At 36.9% G+C, this 21,413-nt stretch overlaps 1 protein-coding gene across 5 annotated transcripts in view; it reads right to left on the reverse strand.

The window, feature by feature from the left end:
• Positions 1 to 148: 148 nt before the first annotated feature.
• Positions 149 to 21,413, reverse strand: part of PPP1R12A (protein phosphatase 1 regulatory subunit 12A) — a 129,932-nt gene continuing 108,667 nt past the window's right edge. For 3 of the 5 annotated variants that reach the window (XM_026100413.2, XM_064509513.1, XM_026100412.2), the window contains 6 exons: positions 17,479 to 17,495; positions 15,759 to 15,900; positions 14,956 to 15,060; positions 13,981 to 14,028; positions 9,158 to 9,208; positions 149 to 2,312 (listed from right to left, as the gene is read on the reverse strand). In XM_026100413.2, coding sequence (XP_025956198.1) covers positions 2,226 to 2,312; positions 9,158 to 9,208; positions 13,981 to 14,028; positions 14,956 to 15,060; positions 15,759 to 15,900; positions 17,479 to 17,495 — 450 coding nt within the window. In that variant the 3' untranslated portion in view covers positions 149 to 2,225. Of the gene's footprint in view, positions 2,313 to 9,157; positions 9,209 to 10,280; positions 10,312 to 13,980; positions 14,029 to 14,955; positions 15,061 to 15,758; positions 15,901 to 17,478; positions 17,496 to 21,413 lie in introns of all 5 variants that reach the window. The other 2 variants (XM_064509508.1, XM_064509504.1) reach the window with 2 other exon arrangements.

A 21,413-nucleotide genomic window follows, 5' to 3' on the forward strand; every position in this document is an offset into this window, starting at 1 on the left:
ACAATCTTTGAAAAGTACTTGAACTTTTGCATCCAAGTAACGCAATGAATGAAAAATGCCCAAAGAATTTAAATAGCAAACTTATAACATGGTTTAAATTCATAACAAATTTCAATGTCTTCTCAGTAAAACTTTCACACATTTAAAATAGTTTGTATTCATTTTATTTGTATATGTCAAAATACATTTTTTTTTCCAAAATAGTGGGTTTTGCAACTAGTTTCATGCAGATACAAGGTCTGCTCAGTACTACCAATAAAATCAATATAGCACAGTAGCCATTCATTTTTTTAGATATAAAGAATAAATAACCTAAATATAAAACACTAAAATATTAGAAACACGTATTTAATCATTCACAGGCACCCAAACTTTACCAAATATAATCCAGAATATGCCTAACTGTCTTGTAACAGAACTCAATACGTTGCAGCCATTCAAACTGTTCAATTCTTTGCTTTTTTTTATGTTAGCATAAGACAATGGAAGTTCCCTATGGTTCAGACCCACCTCTCATACAGATCTATTACAATAAGATATCTCAAACTATCCGTGTACCTTTAAAATCAAGAATCCTGAGCTTGGTAGTAAGAGCATAACCTTACATCTTCAAAAAACCAATCAACAGAGAGAGGACATCATATCTTCCTTACCAAAACATATCCCACCCCCATAAAACTACCCCCCACCCCCAAGTAGGCAGTAGAACACAATGACCTTTTTAAATGAAGGGGTACAAATTCACATTTAATATAGTATACAATATAATCAATAATACAATAGCTACTACAAGCTTTACAATGTACAATTTGTTTTAATGGCTGATCTGTTCAGTGGTTTTAGGCAATAAACTATGTGCCAATAAGATGTCATATTCTGAATGGTTTAGTGAAAATATAAAAGCTGTTTGTTTCTAACAAAAGCGATCTTCACTTAAATACTTTTTTGTTTTTAAAGGCCACTGAAATGTATAAAATGGTCTGACATGATGGTGTTATCAAATTAGATGCCTTCTTACATGGCAACAACAGTGCATATAAACATTAATGTAAGTGTAATGGGTTATGTTTTTCAATGATTTAGTAACATTACTTTGGCTAGCACAACAGTTTTGGACAGCACTCAGATAAATACAGGTATGTGAAATGTAGTGAAGCAGTTATATTTATGCAATTTTTATTATGGTGAACACTATCAAATGAAAAAAATGGGAGGAAAAGATAATAAAGTATTTTATATAGTTTAGACCTTTTGTAAAGATAGGGCTCCATACAATGTACAATGTCTAAATTCTTTATACCATAGAAATTAATGAACTTTGTTAAACACACTATTCTGGAGTAGCCTAATTTGCATTAACAGACATTTGCAATAGGGAAATATATTCAAGCATGCCACGTGGTGGTCTGAAAAATCAAACCAGTACACATTTATATATACAGCATCACTCAGTACCTGCTCAAATGAATGTGACAATTACAGGATCTAACATCTCTCACTACAAACTTTTTTTTTTTTTTTTAAAGTGACCAATAAAGGCAGAAAACAGGACTCTTAAAATAATTCTAGTTTCAACTGACTTTTAAAGCATTTTGTATAGGAAATAAATGCATATTGCACAAACAGTGAAAGCAAATGTTCCACCAAACATCTCTGTTCCAGGTGGCTGGACAATACAACTCTAGGTAGCTACACAAATATGTAATTGAAAAGGATGTGTGGTCTCTGCAAATGGTAAAGCTGTGAAAACACTGTACAAGAAAATCTGGTACATGAATAATTAGAAGGGAAAAAAAACAAATCCAAACTTAAGATTTAAAGAAAAACTGAGTATAGAAAAAAACTGGGAATTGTGGCACAACAAAAACGTTATTGAGTAACTGTCTTCTGTGAGAGCTGAAAGCTTTTGTTGATGTAAAAGTGTTTATGTACAACTAAGGCTTACTGGTTAAATATCTGAGGCGTATCTGGCCTTGAACACTTTCCTTATTATGCTGTAGCTGTAAACAAGATTTCTCAGTCATTTTATCTTCTCAGCAGCTGCATTTTAACAGAAACAATGATCTTGATACAAAAAAAACACACAGGTAAGAGGGCGTTTGGCAGGATATCTGAAAATGACAGTCTCCAGGGGATCTTCCCACACTTCCAGTGACTGCCATACTATGGTCCACTGGAGTTACTAGTGATGTGCAATACCGTTATTTGCTGCTGTAGTAAACCCTTTATTTGGAAAGTTTGCTTATAACTCTGATCAAGGCCCCATTTTCATCTTTTAGCCTCTGGTTGTCTGCCTTCAGATCTGGTAGCATCTATCAAAAATGAAACACAATGGTTATTTGTTGTTATACTCTAAGCAAAAGCAACAAGACTAGACAAGCATTGGGGATAAAAATCTTCATTCAAAGTAAGTACTTTGGCAGTTATTCTCCTCCTTATCAGCAGTTCAGAAAAATCTCACCTTTTAGCATGATACAGTTAGGAGTTATAGATTAGGAGTTTTCATATGCTCAGACTGCATGCGCTAAATCTGAGTGGTGAGGATGAGAAGCTTCTGCACAAAAGCATTTATAGTAGCATGAGGAAAGTAATTAAATGCTTCAGATGCTAGAAGTGTAAAACCAAAAATTTTTTATTACTGATGATTTAAAGAGGTCTGTCTATACTACACTTGCACTGTTTCAAAATAAAATACTGTGGCTAATCATATCTATCACTGTGCTCTTGGAGGATTCCACCCTGGATCAGATACCAAGTGATTCAGCACATTAACTCACAGCATTAATCTTCCAAAGACTTGTGTTCAAGCATACATCCTACAATTTGAGATCGATCTCTGAACAGGATGGCTCACAAACACACAAAATATCACTGAAACACTAGGCTGCACACTCAGGCATACAAGCTAGAAGATGGCAAGTTAAGGTTGTCACAGGAGACAGGTGACACACAAGCACAAAGGCTGGAAAGGCAGGAGCCAAGTGAGGTGAGAGCTGGACAGGATCAGGCAGGAAAGGAGGACAAGTCAGTGCACAGAGGTTTGTACCAGTAAACTGTAACTTGCTGGAGAAACTAAAAGTAATCTCAGAAATTCTCAATATCTACATTCACAGACTGATAACAAACCACCCATAAAACTCCTGGCTAAATTATGTATACAGTTTCTAGCAGGTGGTTTACATAGGAGGCAACAGCCTGTTCCTGCAGAGTGGTTGTTCAGTAACCTCTGGTGCACAAACATGCAAGAGGTCTAAGTCCAACTGATGACCTATGAAACAATAGCTACGTATTTTTTCATGATGAAATTTCCTTCCCCCTAGTTTTGTTTCCATTTTATTCTAACAAAATTATACTTTTAACCCCATTATATTCAAAACACTACTGTGAAACAGAAGGAACTGAGAAATTTAAAAATACAGCATTAATTAACTGTGCATTACAGTACAGGCTTCTTTTACACATTTTCTCCACAAGATTACTGTCCATAAGCAGTTCACCAAACAGCAGACCCTCTCAGAGAGTGAACCCTGACAGTGCACTAAAGGAGTCTCTGGTTATAACAGCTCTAGTTTCTTCACCTGCATATACTGGAAGATGTGAAATGAAGGCAGGATAACGCAAGAGGAAAAAAAGGTGGTGTGCACAGTCAGACCACGTAAAAATCATTCTGCTAAACTGGATTCCATCTCTGCTCCAGAGTGCTTTGGGCAAGCCACCAAAATCAAGCTTTTCACAGAGAGCCGCTCTGAATTCCTTAATTCTACAATTTCAATTATAGTCAAGTGAAAGCTGTGCTCCGAACATAAAGTATTGTAAAATGCTGATTACTTTGAAAAATCATGTCAAAGTATTTGAAATGGGGCAGCTCAAGTAATCATTTGACAATTTCAAATATGACCTGTGTTATGTTTTCTAAGCTATTAAATAAGGTAATACTACCATCTCATATCACATGTCTACTATGAAGGCACATTTAATTACTTTTTGCAAAACTCATGATGCAATGAGAAAATTCACAAAAAAACTAAGAGGAAATAATTTTGTATTCTGTAAGTTTGGACAGTGCAAGTTAAACACGGAACTGCACACTGAACAATGAGTAGAATTTTAAAATATGTTGAAATGTTGCCATTTACTGAATAAAACAGAGTGCCTGCAAGAAGAAAAAAACAGGAAGCAATCAGATTATTGAAGATTATTCTAATGTACGCACATAGAAAATGCTTTCCATGGTTTTGCTTCTGACATCTTGAATTTATGACCTCAGCTCTTAGTGTCTTGTTTGGATAATGGGTAGGTTCTGTTAGGAAAAGGAGGGGCAAAATCCAGCCTGGAGACTGTCTAACCACACTACTACTGTTGTCTGAGATAACACACGCTATGGGTCACATGCAGATAACAGGCACCTGCACCATGCATTTGTGTGTGCACCTGTTATATTATGATAAACCTGGGCCTGTTCTATGGCGTGTATCTACAAACAATGAAATAGCTGTTTGTTCAGTAAATGCAACTAACACCTTTCTTTCCTGCTGTCCAATTTGTTACGGGCTTCATGCAAAACATCCTACGTGGAACTGCAACAGCCTTCATCAAGCCATGCACAACAGAGTTTGGTTTTGGTCTTGTTAACTGTGTATTTAACAAATGCCATTTTGTATGCCTTCCAGTGAAATCTCAGAGCAGCTCCACTAACTCCACAGTCCTGTTTCAACTTACTGACCAGGGAGCTGCAATCAATAATGCTTAATACACACAAGCAGACTCACAAACTGGTATTTTTTCTGTTGAACTCCCATCCTAACAAAGCAGCCACTGTTCAAATTTAGAGCCTTAACATAATCCAGTACCATTTCATAGTCTGTGAGTCCCTATAAATAGGTTTTAATCCTGATTAAACTAATAGGTAGAACATGCATTAACAAAATATCTTCTCTTTTGTTAGCGAATCTGCTAAAGAATATGGGAAAGCTGATAGCAGACAAAGGCAGTTATGGATAACAGGAGATCGATCAGGAAAGATAAATTCAAATAGCACAACTAAAATGCTTATGCTTCCCATCTATACTAATCCCAAAGTGTTTTAAACCGAGCCAAAGATATTTATACAATTTTAGAGGCACACTGAATTCCTACAGTACTAATACTTCCTGTGAGGTGGCACCACACACCTTTACTGTGGAGAGACAGAAAAAATAGCTTAGCAGTAAACTCAGTGTAATTACAGCTACATACTGTACTTGATACTGTCAATACTTCCCAATAAAATAGGAGAGTATCTTTCTGTGACGAGATTTTTGAATAAAATTACAAATGCACTATTTTGCCTATCTATATTATAGGATTAGCTGGTAACTTTGCAGTGCTGAAGTTGAGCAAATAATTATTCAACAATCACCTGACATGTGGAGCCAACTCAGATTTGTACAGTAATAATAATGCCTGTGTTTGCTGTAGAATCTAACAGTTTTTACATACAAAATCACTGTGTAAAAGTTTAGGTTATAAAAAGCTCATGAACTATTAGGGAACCTGTTCAGATTAGTCAGCCACACTGCAATGACTAAGCTACCACCTAAAGAGGTAACGTCAAACCTCCCCGCTGCGTTTCCATTGCTTTCCGTTTGCTACCACAGCTTCTCGAACTCCAGGATAATCTGGCTTTGAAAACTCCCCCTACAAAAAGGAATACTGAATAGTTTTCTGTGATTTAACACCCTGAACTGGCTTACCACGGGTAAAGGAATGCCAGTGCTAGCACAAATAAAGATGGTAGGAACGCGCAGCTGTGGGCAACAGTCATTGGATTAGCTCCGTTGTGTTGAAAAACCACATTGTTAGCTGAAGCTGATGCAAGACAGGCGGCCCTGAAGGGGCAGCTCTCCCTTCCCCAGCAGCAACATGCTCCTTCGCCAGCAGCAACATGCTCCTGCTGCTTTCTGTACATTAGGTTTAGCGACACGGCAACTATCAGGTAAGATGGAGCAAGTGACATAACGAATCACAAGATTGGTTTTCAGCCAGGTCAGTGAGCAGATCTGACTCACTCAGCAAGGGTTAATACAAGGGAACGGTCAGGAATGCAGGGCCTGGACCAGGAACAAGCTTTCCGTCCACATCCTACTGTTAGATCGACTTCAGGAAGATGTGAAGCCAAAGGATAAACCTATTTATTTCATGCCTCTTAGTGGGGAAAAGCTATGATCTGACCCTGTGAGCAGAATGAAAAAATATATCCTCATCTCTGCTTCTAAGAGGGAAGGGTGAGGGGAGAAGTACTTTAGCAAGAGCCACTGTGCAGAAGGAAAATTATTTTCTTTTCACCTACAGATCTTAAAAGCTCACTGAAACTTTCATCCTATACAGTTATTATCCAGTAAGAAGAGGAAAGGCTAACGGGTTTGGTCTGCAATGAAACCACATTTTGTTCCTCATAGATGTTTTGAGCCTTCAGTGGTTTTCTGGAACAGCCCTCCAATAGCACTAAAGGCAACAAATAGCTCATGCCTTTAACTGGAGGAGACTGATGACCCAGTAAGCAATGTGACACATCTACAACAGTAGGGACATTTTTTGTGCATCTGTCTTTCTATCGTCTTTGTCTGATAGGATTCTGGTCCCCAGTTTGAATGCCTACATGTACAGTAATACAAATTAATAACCTTCAAATCAGTGCTAAAACTGGGTATTTTAAGCTTAGTCTGAATCCTCTTAGAAAAATATAAGGATTGTCCAGAACCACAGGAAGTTCATATATGAAAACATTAATTGACTAGAATCTCTGATACATTTTTGAAAAAAGTAAAGACTTTGATCCTCCCTAAACCCTAAAGACACAAATGTAAGAAAGTTGCTAATGCAAATGTTCAGAAGTGCACAGTACTGAAAGCACTTTTCGGACATTCTTTAGTTCAGACCGGGTTTGTTTCAATTCTATGCATTTTAATCATACTGCAGAGAGCAAGGTCAATTCTTAAGTTATCTGTGTTAGAAAACTAGAGTTAAATCTACCAATTTGAGAGTTTACATACATATCAAAACAAGGGAGTGACTTCAGCGTATCCTAGTGCTAGCTAAAATCCCTTCAAACTGTTGCTGAGGTTTTAACAAGTCAAAGGTCTCTTGAATCGTTGCCAAATTATCTTCAAGTACAAAATATACAAGCTTCGGTGCTAGTGAGGACTATACCACACCATACCAACACATCTGCAACAAGAAACTATACCTGGAACAGCAGACACCATGCTTTAGCCACACTTCCATACTCGAGCAGTAAGTCCGTGTCCAACACACAGCCGTTAATAGTGAAATTCTGCCCAAGCACACACTAAATGTCAACACCTGCCTGGCTACACAAAGGAGAAGGAAGAAATTACAAGTCCACAGACCGCAGCTGCCTACAGGACCCTGACAGCTTGGCAACCACTCTGGTCAAGGCCCTATTCTCAGTCACCAGTCGCTCATTTATGTGTCTCAAAGACTGAATCTGCTTTATTTGATGTAGGTTCTGCAGGAATCAAAGAAATAGGAGTGAAAACAAGAGAAAAAAAAGCATGCATATTATGTTTAAAAGAACCAGAGTTGAGCAGAATTGAAAGAAAACTTAAAAGAGAGACTCCTGTTTAAAGTAGATAACTCACTGTGAAAGGAAAGTATCAAACAAGTGGCACATTTTTGAAAAGTAATCTAAGAACCAGGAGTGATTAGTCACAGCTTTCCAAAACAGTTCAGGATACATTAACAATGAGAGTTATTCCTGGAATTCTTTACTTAACATCCTAATTCCACAACCTAAATCTCCTATTCAAATGTCTGTAAATAATCACACATTTAACATATACTTTTACATGACAGTACAACAAATCATAAAAAGAGTTTTAATCTTTAATTCAAAACTTTCATGTATGTATTGCTTATTGAAAGTAAGCTTTTCAAAAAAGTAGGATATTTGCATTCTTTATTTTTCCCACAACCCCAGCCATCCCTAACAGTAATTTACAGGTTGATGATAAGAGCTCATATCCTCTGTCTTCCACTCTTAGAAACAATTATTTTCCTATATTGTAGTTTGCTTTCTACATATTTCACTTATAAAGACCCTTCAGGGACCTCAGACTTTGTGGCCTCTACTACAGCAAACTATCTTGGCCTGAATCTGAAGTAGCTAAAGACATCATGGCTGCCTTCTGCTTACATCTGCTTGAAAGCGTCTATTATATCAACAAAAACTTAAGTGCATGTATTTCAATGAAAAGTATTTGGAAGTTAATGCAGCTTCTAAGCACCAGAGGGAGCTCAAAAACGAGCTTCAAAAGGAAATTTTATTAATCAATGACAAATGTCAGATCTCAGAATAGTGATGATAAAATCCTTTAAAATTATGGAGTCCAAAAATATTTTCTATCTTATCACGTTCCAATAGATTTCAAGTTCTATTTTAATTCTATCAGTTCAGTTGGACCCATCCAATATTACATCCTGGGGTATAATATAAAACAAATCTGACGAGTTTGTCAGTCATCTTAATTGTATCAGATGGCTTAACAGTGGTAAACCAGAGCATTAGAAAAGTCCTATCACGACTGGTTAAAAAAATACACCAGAAATTTATTACAAAAGTGGTTTCCTCCTGGGATTCAGTTCACATGTATTTGAAAAAAATGGAAATTATTCACTCTTGACAAATAAAAGTTTTTCGTTTGATATGGGCAACATTATGCTCTCTAATTCATAGTTTAAAGATCATGAAATAGACTAATATTTAATGCTTAAATATCTACAGAATTATATGCTATAGTTATTTTTAAGTTAAAAATTATATAGTATCACATCAGAAACAGACACTGAAATTCTGTCTTCATCAGATTAAGGTATGTTTCACTCTAAACATCTTTGAATATTTCTTGTCAACCAGTCTGTTATACAAGCGTAAGTCTCAGCACTTTCTTGGAAAACAAGACGTCCTACGTGTACGACTGCTGATGCCAGAATAACAACTTCACTACAAATTACATGAGATAAGTGATTTGGAAATGTGCCCATGATTTACTTATTTTCTAGTGAAATTACAGCAGCTAGTGATACTGCCAGACAACATGCTGATTACAACCACTGACATAATCATACACTTTGTTGTCTATAGTTCAACTATACTTACTTTCAGTTCCTCTTCCATTTCAGATATCCTTCTTTCTAGAGCTCTTCTTTCCTAAATCAAAAGGTGTGTTAATATTGAACAATCCCATTTTTAAAAAATTACTTCTTGTAAATACTGTGAGAATAGTGAAATACTTCAAGTTTCAAAGATCATACAACCAAAAGCACAGTGTGGACAGGAAACTTGTGATGGCGGTGATGTATAGAAAATTTGACAATATTGAATTTTAACAGCTCAGGAGGAAGAGATATTAAAATGTACATCAAATCCTATAAAATATACCCCTTCCTTTACTCAGATTTAGACAGTTTGTAAGTACTGTTTGTTTGGATTTATTTTTCCATAAGCTAGGTTTTCATAAGAGCTTATTTTCATAATAGCTTAATATACAAGAAATGCAGAAAATGATCAGAAACAAACAAGAATATTAAAAGAAACAGAAGCACAAAAGCGTACGCTTTCATAGACAAGCAAATGTAGCTGAAACATCTGCCTCAGCTCAGTTGGATCTGCGCGCACTATAAACTGCAACGTAGTGTAGATATACCCAAACTTACATTAAATGGGTTAGCTGAGTACCAAAGAAACCTAGCCACATAAGACTACCTGCTTCGTGAGTAAATGCTTCCTGAATATTTTCTGCGTTTCTAGTATATTTTTCTCTTTTTTTCCTTTTTACCTGAGAAGCAGGAGAAATTAGCCTTTGTAGAGCACTTTAGGTTGTCTTGATTACAAAGATGACAACGGTACCCAAGCTAGCTTACTTTGAATTAGCTTAGGTTTTTCTAATACTATGCTACAGTCTGCAGTGCAGACACACCTTCGTATTTTTTAAATGGTACTATTTAGTTTAAACCTCATTTTCGACATGTGACAGATGAATAGCTAATGCAATAGACTTCAGGGCTTATAGCTCGATTGCTTTCCTTGTGTCAGACAATGCAGTGTGCCTCATTTAAAAGCAGCTGCGGTTATTCAGTACTCTACATTCAGATTTTTCCAAAGTGTGAAAGGCAAAAGCAACAGATTATTGCAAAGTGTACATATGCATCTGCATACAATGGTGTTATGCAAACAGCAAGCAGCATTGACTGAGGTGTTTAAAACTTTGGTTAGATCATACCGCCCAGTAGATACTGACTCTTGCCGGTCACCTTTCAGATACAAATCATTTGAATTTAGTTTAATCAGAGTGCAGTTATTCCCCAACATTTTCTCATTTTAGCAAAAAACTAATGCAAAGGTTTAGCAAAATAATAGATTACTGCAGTTGTTAGTACTTATTGTACTTAATTCTTTTAAGAATTTTACCATAATGACACTGACTGATAGTAATGGGCATAGTAACTACCAGTGAGTTAACTGCAGTAAGCAAGTGACTAACAAAAAACCCAAACCGTCTTACATTACTTAGAATTGTATCAGTTACCTACTAGTTTTGTAAGATAATATTATCAGTGCTCTTACTTTAAGACGTATTTGAAAATTCGTGCAATTACCAAGAGGTGAATGATTGATGAAATAAATCTCAAAATTTCAGATGGTCAGAAAATCAAGTTACTAATACACATTCTGAAGTCCTTTTGATGCATTTGTTTAACTAGGTATGTTAAGCTTGTCTAAAACTTATTTTAATTAACTCTGTATACTTCATATTATATAAAAAAAACATTTAAATGGACTGGCCTAGATCTATGATTCGTTGTAAGAGTAATGTTCTGATTAGTAAGCCTCTTGACAAAGTGAACGGTTCATACAACTAGGAAAATTCCTAAGGCCTGTTTTAGTAATGCATGCCTCTTTCAGTAACGCATGAATAAACCCACTGTGCCACTGCACAGATAAGCACGTTTAGGCATTTTCACTATATTTGTTCATCTGTGTTCCTTCAATCAATTAATTTTCAGAAAGCCTTTCTTTTCCAAATGACCATTCAAACCACAGATAACAGAGGATTACAGGATACCTGTTTCCTGTAAGAACACAAAATAGCACAAACTTTCACCATTTCTCAAATGTTTGCACTCCAGTTTTGCTAGAATAGATTTGTTAGGAGTGCAAAAAAAACCCAGACTCCCTCTTAGCAACAAACTTCCAATAGCAAAAACCCTAATATAGATGCTCTCCTCAAGATGAAAAAAATACATGCCAGTTTCTTAGTGTATAGAAGACAGTATCTCATCTGTATTTATCAGAACAAGTCGGAACCATAGCCTTGATACAGTGTGATCAAGGTACACTGATTTATATAGCTGAAAAACTGACCCTATAGCTACAAAATTATTAAAAAATAAAACACAGGTATATACCTACACATATTTGTATATTCAGTAATATCAACAAGATAACTCCTCTCCCCACAACAAATTTCCAAATGACGAATTCTAAATTTGGGGGAAGCTGGTTCAAGGTGCCTACAATTCTGATCCAGACCAAAACCTTGCAATTTGAGTTCTGCTACCATGTCACATGAAATCCCACAAAGCACTTTTAAAGTACTTTTCATAGTGACATGTTGTTAGCAAAACTCTTATCTTGCTGGGATTTTGGAGCTGTGATCAGATGCCTACACCCATATCCATGCAAATGGACGTGTACTCAGTTTTCAAATAAACGATGTCGACTTATCACCAAATCACATCATGGAGACCTGCTTTTGAAGGCTGAGTTTAAATAAAATTCAAAGCTTAGAAATTCACTGCAGTAAAATTAAAAAAATATGGGCTTAATAAATTTTTCCATCTTCTTTACTGAAAAACTATGTTTCCACTTGAAAACACCATTATAGATGCCTTCAGCTTTTTTTCTGCTGTGCCTGTTCAGCCTTTTATGTCACCACATTTATTCTCACCACTTTACTTTTCCCCTCCCTATTTTTCTATGTATCTTGCATATACATCTTCAACATTAGTTTTATTTTAGTGAAGTCTTATACTTGGAAAACGTACATTCGTACCTTTCACATTTATACCCTTACAATACACATATGAAAAAGATGTCTTTAAAATTATCCTTAAAGATTCACAGACAATCTGAACTGAATTTAGCAAACTTATCTGTAGAGGTCTGGTATTGATGACTAGCATCTGAGAAGCCTGCTTCAGACACCAGAGTTAGTGAAACCAACTCCAGATTTTAACAATGTTGTATTATAAATAATTTAATTTCTCATGAAGGGAACCTATTTAGAGATATGTCCATATGTCATCACTCACGTGATCTAGTTACTAGGAATGCTAGTATGAAAGACTACTGGACTGCTGACGCTGCATCAGCCTCTGAACTCATTCCTCTGATACAGCTGTTAAGAAAGAACTGAAGTCTAAACCAAATGCTACTACATAGAGTGGTTTTATTCCCTCTTTCTCAATGTTTTGAGTATTACTCATAGCATCAGAACTTTTAGTCTAAATAAAAGTCAGAAGAAAATAAAGGAAAAAACAATCACAACTAAATTCCTGTTTTAAATTCTTGTCTGAAAAGAATTAAGTTTGAAATTATAAACCACATAGACCAGCTCCTAAATCTTGTGTAAATCAGGTTTCAGCCATAAAGTATTACCACTAACTTTATTTATCTTTTTATCTGCTAGCTTTGGTAGTAATAACTTTAGAAAAAGTAACATTTCTAAAAAACATTTTGCTGTTGGGTTAAGTGTCTCCTACAAGAAAAAGGTACAAGAATTCCTACTATAGACAATTCTCTCAGGCAATAGCTTATTCTGGGAAAAAGCAAAGCAGTAACTTAAAACTGAAATACTGTCAAGCTATGCAGTATTACATAAACTGCAGCTTGGAATCCATACAATAATGGATACAGCTGCATATCTATGAAATAATTAAAAATGTCCACTTGTGTGGTCATAGTAGCAAGCAAAAAACCAGTTAAAGCTGATGATGAAACTTTTCTGCTGATGAAATCATTGCCTACAGCAGGATGGAAAAGCCAAAAAAAAAAAAAAGTCAAGGAAAAATAGGTGCTGAAAGGCCACTATAATTATCTGAAATGATTACTGAGATAAACAGGGACACGCTGGAAGCCAGAACCACAACAGCACCAATTCAGTCTGCTGTAAATTGTTGCAGAACTAAACTTTTATAGGGATGGATTTTAAAGTAGTGTGAAACTGCAGCCTAAAAATATCATGGCTCTAACTTCTGAAATCCCATAGACTATCTCACATATCCATTTATTATATGACCCCCCACTCCCAGTCAACTTGCCTCTGACCTTGATGCCCCTCTTCCCACCCTGTTCACCAGTTTAATGCCCTCCTGCCTTCCAGTGCCTTATTTCCTCTGGAAAAAGTTGCAGGACAAGGCAAGCGACAGATTATCCTTAATCTTACAGCATTACTTGGTTTAAAATCTAATGCCTATGGGATAGAAACAGCTATTTCATTACCAGTAGTAACTAATAAAATGACACAGATGCCTTTGGAAAGTTCTGAGAAAATTTAAGTCTCTGAATGTTGGAATTTCATAAAAAGATGAGGCGCTCTGAATTTGCTTAACCCTCTAGAGCGCCAGACGTTGTCCTCGGACAACACGCAGCAAGCGGCAGAATCCTGGCCGGCAGTCGAGTTCAGAACCTAGTTATCACATACCGACAAGTGATCTGGAGGCAATTCTTAAAAGTAATTCCATCTCACAGTATCTCACGTTTATTACCAGCTGGAATGCTAAAATCCCCAGATCTTCTAAAAAATGCAAGTTATAAGAAAGGCTTCTGTTCCCACTAAAATATATCCAAGCCAGCGGTTGCAAAACAAATTAAAATAAAGCTCGAATTAGAGTACTTAAGAATTTTTGGCAGAAACTCACCCTTTTCTCCATTTCCAAGAGTGATCTGTCAGCAAATCTTTCTTGTCTCTGAAACACAAAATTAATAAAGACACTGGGACCTGTTCTGAAAACTATAAAACTGAGGAAAAGCAATATGGGTAGAATGTTTTAGCTTAAGGCAACTGCTCCTGTATTCTGTCTGAAGTCATATGTCTTTAAAAGCATTTTAAAATGTATTCACGGAAGTAATATTGAAATAAAAATAAAGAAGAATGAACTGGATTTATCAGGGACTTCCTCTGTGACCATTCCCAAGTAATTTAATCACTTTACATAGCCTTTGGCAAATAGAAGTAAAACAATATTTCTACCTAAAAGCATTACAAAACAAACATTTTGTACTTCACTGATATTTACAGGGCATATATGGAAGACACTGAAGTACACACACAGATAAATTGTGGCTGACATGATATGGGAATAGGAAACATTCTTTCTACAGCAATTTAAGGAGAATTTCAGTTTTGTGTACACACTTAGTATTACTGTATGCAGCAGTGTTATCTGAGAGCAGTTATCTGTAACTTAAGTGGAGTACACTATTTACTCTTTAGTTGTAAGATAAGGCTATCTAACCAGCCAGAAAGAACTAGCAGGTTATGCCAATCTGCCAGCAGGCTTATGAATTAATCAATCAATCCAGACTGACACTTTGAACATAAACTTAACAGTGTGGAAAGTCTTTTTCCATACCCTGCAAAGAAGTTCCAGATACATGCTGGCAAGAACCACTACTGCTTAAAAAGCAGGGGGCAGCCTTGTACATTTTGTTCCCAGCTGAAGACCAGAATCCTCTGCTTTTTTCTCTCTAGAAACAGTGAGAGGTACTCTACTTCTCCCCCATCTTTGGATAGGAAGCGTAATGTCTAGTAAACAGCAGCCAATTTCCTGAGGTGCTTCTAGTTTGCTATCTACTTTGCTGGATAAATAAAGTCTTTTTTGGTTAATACAAACCTGAGTGGTCTTTTCCAATTGTAGTTTAAGATCTGTAAGTTCCATGTTGGTATCATGTAACTGTGCTTTCAGTTTTTCATTTTCAGCTAGAATCTGTTCATAAAGCTAAGAGAAAATATTCATTTAATAAATACACATTTTCTGTAGCTAGATTGGTCGAAATATTTAAAAACCATAACTGAGCTGCATATGAAAAGAACAAACACAGCAACAGTCCAAGAAGTAAAAATCAGTTAGTTTAAAGACATTTAGAATTAGCAGACACTTTGAGGAACTATCTTCCTGCTACCAAATGTCTCTAGAAACATGCAACTTTGCATAGGGAGCACGCAACTTACCTTACACTTTCGAAAATATTTGCCACCTTCGCTTCAGACTTCTACAGATTAGACACCACAGTAAACTTTTGACAAACTTCTCCTCTATTCTGAAGCAAGATCTAAATATGTTTTTACATCACATGTACATAAGATAGCAGACATATCAAATAAAAGGCTTCATATGGGTTTAAAGCATTTTTATGATACGATCAACCACAAAAATAGCCTAATGGCATTTGTCATTAAAAAACCCATATTTTGGCTCCTTTGGATTTTCCCCTTGCCCTTGAAGAGAAAAGTGCAAAAGCCAAAAGCTGTTTTGTAATGTATATTCCCCCCACGCATAGTTGTTCTGCTCCTCCACTCAGCTGTGTTCCTTTAAGCAGGATTTGTGGTGCAATGTAAGGAGATCATTTCCAGACAATTTATGAAAAAAACAGTAATAAAATTCTATTTTTACACCAAAATTGTTGGATCAGATACCTTCTTAAAATCAGTGCTATCTTCTTTATCTTGTCTACTGCAGTACGGTTTTCGATCTTCGAGATAACTCTGTGACCCAGATCGCCCCTGCACTGAATCATAACGGTCACCTGAAGATGTGCTGAGGGATCCCGTGTCATATCTGTAAAGGAAAAGTTTTTGTTTCTCTTTGCTCTAACACATTACTCAAACTGAGACCACTCACTGTATCAGGCATTGTGAATTTGCCATTTTCCAATTGAAAAACAATTATGTAATTATGTATTTTATTTAAGCCATTGTCTTTTTTCTAATCTGACTAAGTTTTTACATTCCCTCATATTGCCGAGTATGACTTAATGTAAATGTCTGCCTTTTATGCCCAGAATTCTCTGAATTAAAAAATTTCATTCAAATAAATATTTACAGGTCGTACAGGACTTTACATTGGCTTGGACACTTCAATTCTTTATTTATAAAGGAAAGAAGACTTATTTTAAAAAAGTATTATTTTTTAAAAAAAATATTTATAAATCAATTAAAATTAATTAAAATTAAAATTAAAAATATTTTAAAAACTAAAAAAATATCAGCCAAGTTGGATTCTTCACGTTTCACTGGCGAAAGCAAGGAGATTTCAAGGATATTTATTGTGAAGTCAAACATTTCATTAGAAGCAGTTCAGGCAAGTCTTTATGCTTTTCACCAGTGAATTACAACCAGTATAAATAAAGTTTTAAACTAAAGTTTAAAGTTTTCACACTGATCATTCTTGATTTATCAAGTAGTTCTATTTGGCAGATTTTCAGCACACATGGAAAACAATTTCATGAAGGGAGAGGGGAAATCAGAATTCCCCCTCTTCAAATAAATCTGTCTTTATACTACATCATGACAAGAATGGATAAATGCACAGGTACTATTCTGTAAGTTTAACTGAAAAAAATCAACTTCAATCAAACTACTTCACAGTTCAATCGTCTTCAGTTCTAGCCTTCTGCATTATTTGGGGTAACTGCAGAAGTCTGCTTTCTGGTAAAGCCCAATTTCTTTTGGAAGATATCACCAGGATAAGAAACAAAAAGCCTAAACCAACCAGACTAATAATATACTGCTCATTTGAAGTTCATTTTACTATACTGTAGTGCTATAGGAAGTACCGCAGACTCATGTAGAATCAGACAGGAAAATCCAATAATTAATTCTAACGGTCTAAAAACAAATGCAAACATTTTTTTTAAGAATGATTAATATTTCTGTATTTTTATTGTAACAAACCTTAAGGTAATCTGATTTTCAGAGGCTGTAGTACTTTTCTTGAGGTTTCTTTGAAATATTTCAGTAGGATATTCTAGAAGAGGGGCAACAAGAACCACTTGTCTTTTTTGCAAATGCTGACTTCATGCTGTAAAATTTGTAAGGAAGGGGACTCTATCCAGTATGTTCTACCAAATGCCTAGCCTGCCTTCAGGGCACTGTAAGTACAGAGCCCTGTGCATTCCAAGTACAGAGCCCAGTGCATTCCCCAATCTTAGGAGGGTCCCACCCACACACGGAAAAAACTTCAGTACTGTAGCTTTACAACCATATTCCATATGAACATTAAATGTCATTAATACCTTTCCAAGCTGAACCCAACTCACTGTCAAAGTTAAGCTGAATTTATGCATGAAGAACTTAGAAGCCAGAATATGTGAATAAAGAAAGGGTAACAATTTTAAATTGTTTAAATAGCACATACCTTGAAAGGCTATCACTCTGAGGTGAGGAGGGGTAAAAAGAGAGAGGGAAAAAAAAGATCAAGTCAATAACCAAAATCAAAAAACCCACATAACAATCTAAGCAAGTACAGCCAAACAGATTTATGTTCACATGCTTTTCGACACCACGTTATTATGCAAACAACATTTCCAAGCTTCCACTTTGTTGTGTCTGGAACGGAAAAGAAATATGTCCTAGGATGTATTTGCCAAAATGTGAATTACCAGAAGTTAGCATTACACTCCGCAGCTCTGCACTGTCTAAGACACTGGAGCCCTTTCAGCAGTAGGCACATTTTACAGCTTGCCTGCTTGTTATCAAAGGCATCCAAACCGTGGTCCCTGGATTGCCTGTGCCCTCTTCCTCGCTTGCAATAGTTGAGATAATGTTTTGAAAAGTCAATGTAATAATGATTCAGCTCCAAATGACAACATCAGACGAGCTACAAGATCACCACTCTAATTCAAACGGCGTGGGGAACAAGCTACCCCTCCAACAACAGAAAGTACCAGGCTTGAATTTAAATTATGTAATTTCATTTTTCATATTATTTCAACGCATTCATTTATTACAGGTGAAGCAACAGGAATAAAGTACTCTCATTTTACTTGCTGAACAAAATTTAATTAAAAGTGATAATTTAAGAGTGAGGGAATGTCTTCTATGCGTTGCATCACTCCCGTAAGCCTTTCCCCCCGCTCTGAGTGGTCAATATAGACATTTCACTCAAAAAAACCTACCGATACATAACCACCTGAAACTCTCCAATAACATTAACTAGCAGTGGCTGAAGCCTTCTCTCCTCCCCCCCCCCCCCCCGTTTTGGGGGGGGAGAATTTCAATTTTTTGCATTTAATCAACCGGCATAGAGGGAAACAGTCACATCCTCCACAAGACGCTCGATTTTTCCTTTGACACCTTTAAGTGCATCCACCACACGTAGGATATCAAAACTACGTGCACCAGCCTAACCACTCCTATCAAAATATTACTTTCTGTTGGAGTAAGGATGCCGACAACTGGGGAATTTTTGTAAAAAAAGTCACAGTTTGGTGACACGCAGCTGCATGTGCAGGGTTTTTAAGCTGCTGGCCACAACAGAACTAACCTCCACCTAAGTACGACCCTTATCTTACGCATTATATTTAAGCAGGATTGGTGTGAGATGACAGGACTGCACCATACAGTCCTTGAGCTACAGAGAAGCCCTCTCCCACCCTCCTTCGCACCGCCAGGCTTCTGCTAACAACAGAGCATCACACGGGACACAGCAGAGCCATCTTTGTCTGTAAAGACTTTAGATTTTCTCTTTGTACCATACCCAGAAAAACGCTACACCAGTCCTTTCCACCAGAACCTGCAAGGCCTGCCAGCCACCACGAGAACCTGAACCTTTCCTTCGTTATCCCTCAATAACAGGCTGCTGAAGGCTGGTGCTCTCTGCTTCCAGAGGCCCCCGCGGTGCCGTGGGCGTGTGCCAACCTGAGGGCCCCACAGCTCCCCGGGCGCCCAGGCGAGCTAGCCGGGCACACGCGGCACAGCCCCGAAACGGAAACTCCCAGCTCCACAAACTCCGGAGGTAGGAGAGTCCCGGAGACAGGGTTTTTTTGTGTTTTTTGTTTGTGTTTTAACCGTTTCTTTTTTCTTCATTTTCTTCATTTTCCTGTTCTATTTCTCTCAGTTCAGTTCTGTTCAGTCACAATTTTTTAATTTTATCAAAATGCTTTGGGGAAAAAAGCAGGGCAGTAACTCCACAAATTCTGCGTGCGGCGTGTCCGAGGACAAGCACCGCCGCCGTGGCTCTTCTGCCCAGGCAGCTCACCCCAAGCTGCACCCTCCTAACGCGCACGGAGCCAAAGAGCCCGTGAGGGCCCAGCCGTGCTGGCAGCACACAAGCAGCGATGAAAAATTTCAAGACGCTTTCCTCTCTTTTACGTAAGCTGAAATAACGCGCACTCCCACCCCTATACAGTCTATAGAGACCCGAAGCAGCTCTGTATCTGAAACTGCACGCTAAGCTTCTACCCAGGTACGCTACATTTTGCTGCGGTTAAGATAATTACTGGAAAGGGAAATTAAACATGAATGTCAGGTGCAATTTTTTGTAGCGTTAACAGCGAGTGATTTTCTAAAACTTCCACCGCAGCAAAACTGAAAAATGAGATTTGGGCACGGCGTTTAATCAGTTATTTATGTCAGTTTCTGATGTTTATCTGCCAAGAATTAAAAGTGCTAACGACATATATTTTCCTAATATTGCTAGTTTTCATCTTTCAAAAGTCATGTATCAGTTCTCTCACAAAATGAAATTTCAGTCTGTTTCATTATAACTTTACCACAATTGTAGTACTTATCCAAATTCCTAATTATTTTTTCGAAACCATAATTTCTGCCTGTTTCAGGGTTGTTTTTTACCCCCCCCAGCTTCCATAGGAGTTCTTCTGAGTCCAGTCCGCATGCAAAACTTCCAAGTTTCTATGTTCATAAAAGCAGGATCCTTTATCTGCTGTTGTGCAAAGACGTCTTTGTCTTCTCACCGTTCTCTGACCAGAGAACTGCCATTTCTTTGTCATGCTTCCATATCATGTCTCTAAGTACCACCTATTTCTCATTCCCCATTGTCTTCTCCCCTGCAAATGTTCATCTCATGAAAAGCTTAACTCCCCCAAACCAATACGGTTTTAGTCTTTCTGTGCTCGAACACTTATTTCCTCATCTCAATGTTATCTCCTCCTGTGCCACAGAGTGAACATGGGGTACCAGTTTCAGTAAGTAAAAAGATGGCTAAAATGAAAAGTAGGGAGGAAATGGCTCATTGAGAAAAAAGCAGGAGTTTGGGAAATTAAATGTTAAGAAGAGAGAAAATCTGGGAATCTTAATCCACAGGCTGATTTAAATTCAAAGTAAAATCTAATTATCAGAAAAGTAAAGAAAACACTCATTTCTACAGAGAATTGAACAAAAACTTAAATCAAAACTAATCCAAATACTTCTTCCCCTACAGGCAGCCAACAGCTAACCGCGCTCTTCAGGCACATTTGGCAATGATGTGAGCTGCTCCAATAGTGGGATCACTTTGGTATGAGCAGTCAAAGCCCTGCTTTATGGAGACTTACTACTGAAGTACGTTCTAGTAAAACTCTTTTCTCACCTCCCTTGAAATCTGTTGTGACTTCGGAAAAGAGTTCATCTTTAATGATGTGACAAATGCATAAATTGGATAAGATTTAGCAGAGTCTTGCATTTTTTTTTCTTGCTTTATATTTACTAAATTCAGGGCAGGTTTACCCATGCATAAAATGGCTGTATTTATTTTTGGCACACTCCAGCTACCAACAGCATAGTTCCAGACTCCCATCTTTCTGTCTTAAAAACCAAAAAGTAAAACAAATCAGTGCAAGTAACGTTCTCCATTTCCCAAGAACAATGCTACTTTAATGGAATATATCTATCTGCAAAAACAACTTATGTCTTTGTAGCCTCAATTTCTGGATGACATTCATGAGATAAGTATAGGAAAGGATGCAAGCAAAAATATAACTGAAAAACGCTGAAACACTTTTTTTTAATCTAGAGTCTCTCAGTTTCCAAAGTGATCTTCGGACTTCTTTATTTTTCAACTACTGTCCTACAGCTTATCTCTGAGATTATCCTTCTTAAAGAAACACCAAGTCTCCTGTAACATAACATTCTTGGTGCAGTATTGAAAAATCTCAGTTCTTAGCACTAAAAAGTCTAAACAAAATTCCATTACAACCACTTCATCTTTTAAGCTGTTAGTGAAGTTTGATTTCTCCTTAACGGTTATCTTTTATGAATGAACAATCAACTAAGTAGTCAGGAGACTGGTTCTGTATAAACAAGAAAGCACAAACTGAAATCTTAAGTCTGTTCTTTCAAAGACCTCTGAAATGA

The sequence above is a fragment of the Dromaius novaehollandiae genome, chromosome 1 (assembly GCF_036370855.1).
Source record: "Dromaius novaehollandiae isolate bDroNov1 chromosome 1, bDroNov1.hap1, whole genome shotgun sequence".
NCBI classification, from domain to species: Eukaryota; Metazoa; Chordata; class Aves; order Casuariiformes; family Dromaiidae; genus Dromaius; species Dromaius novaehollandiae.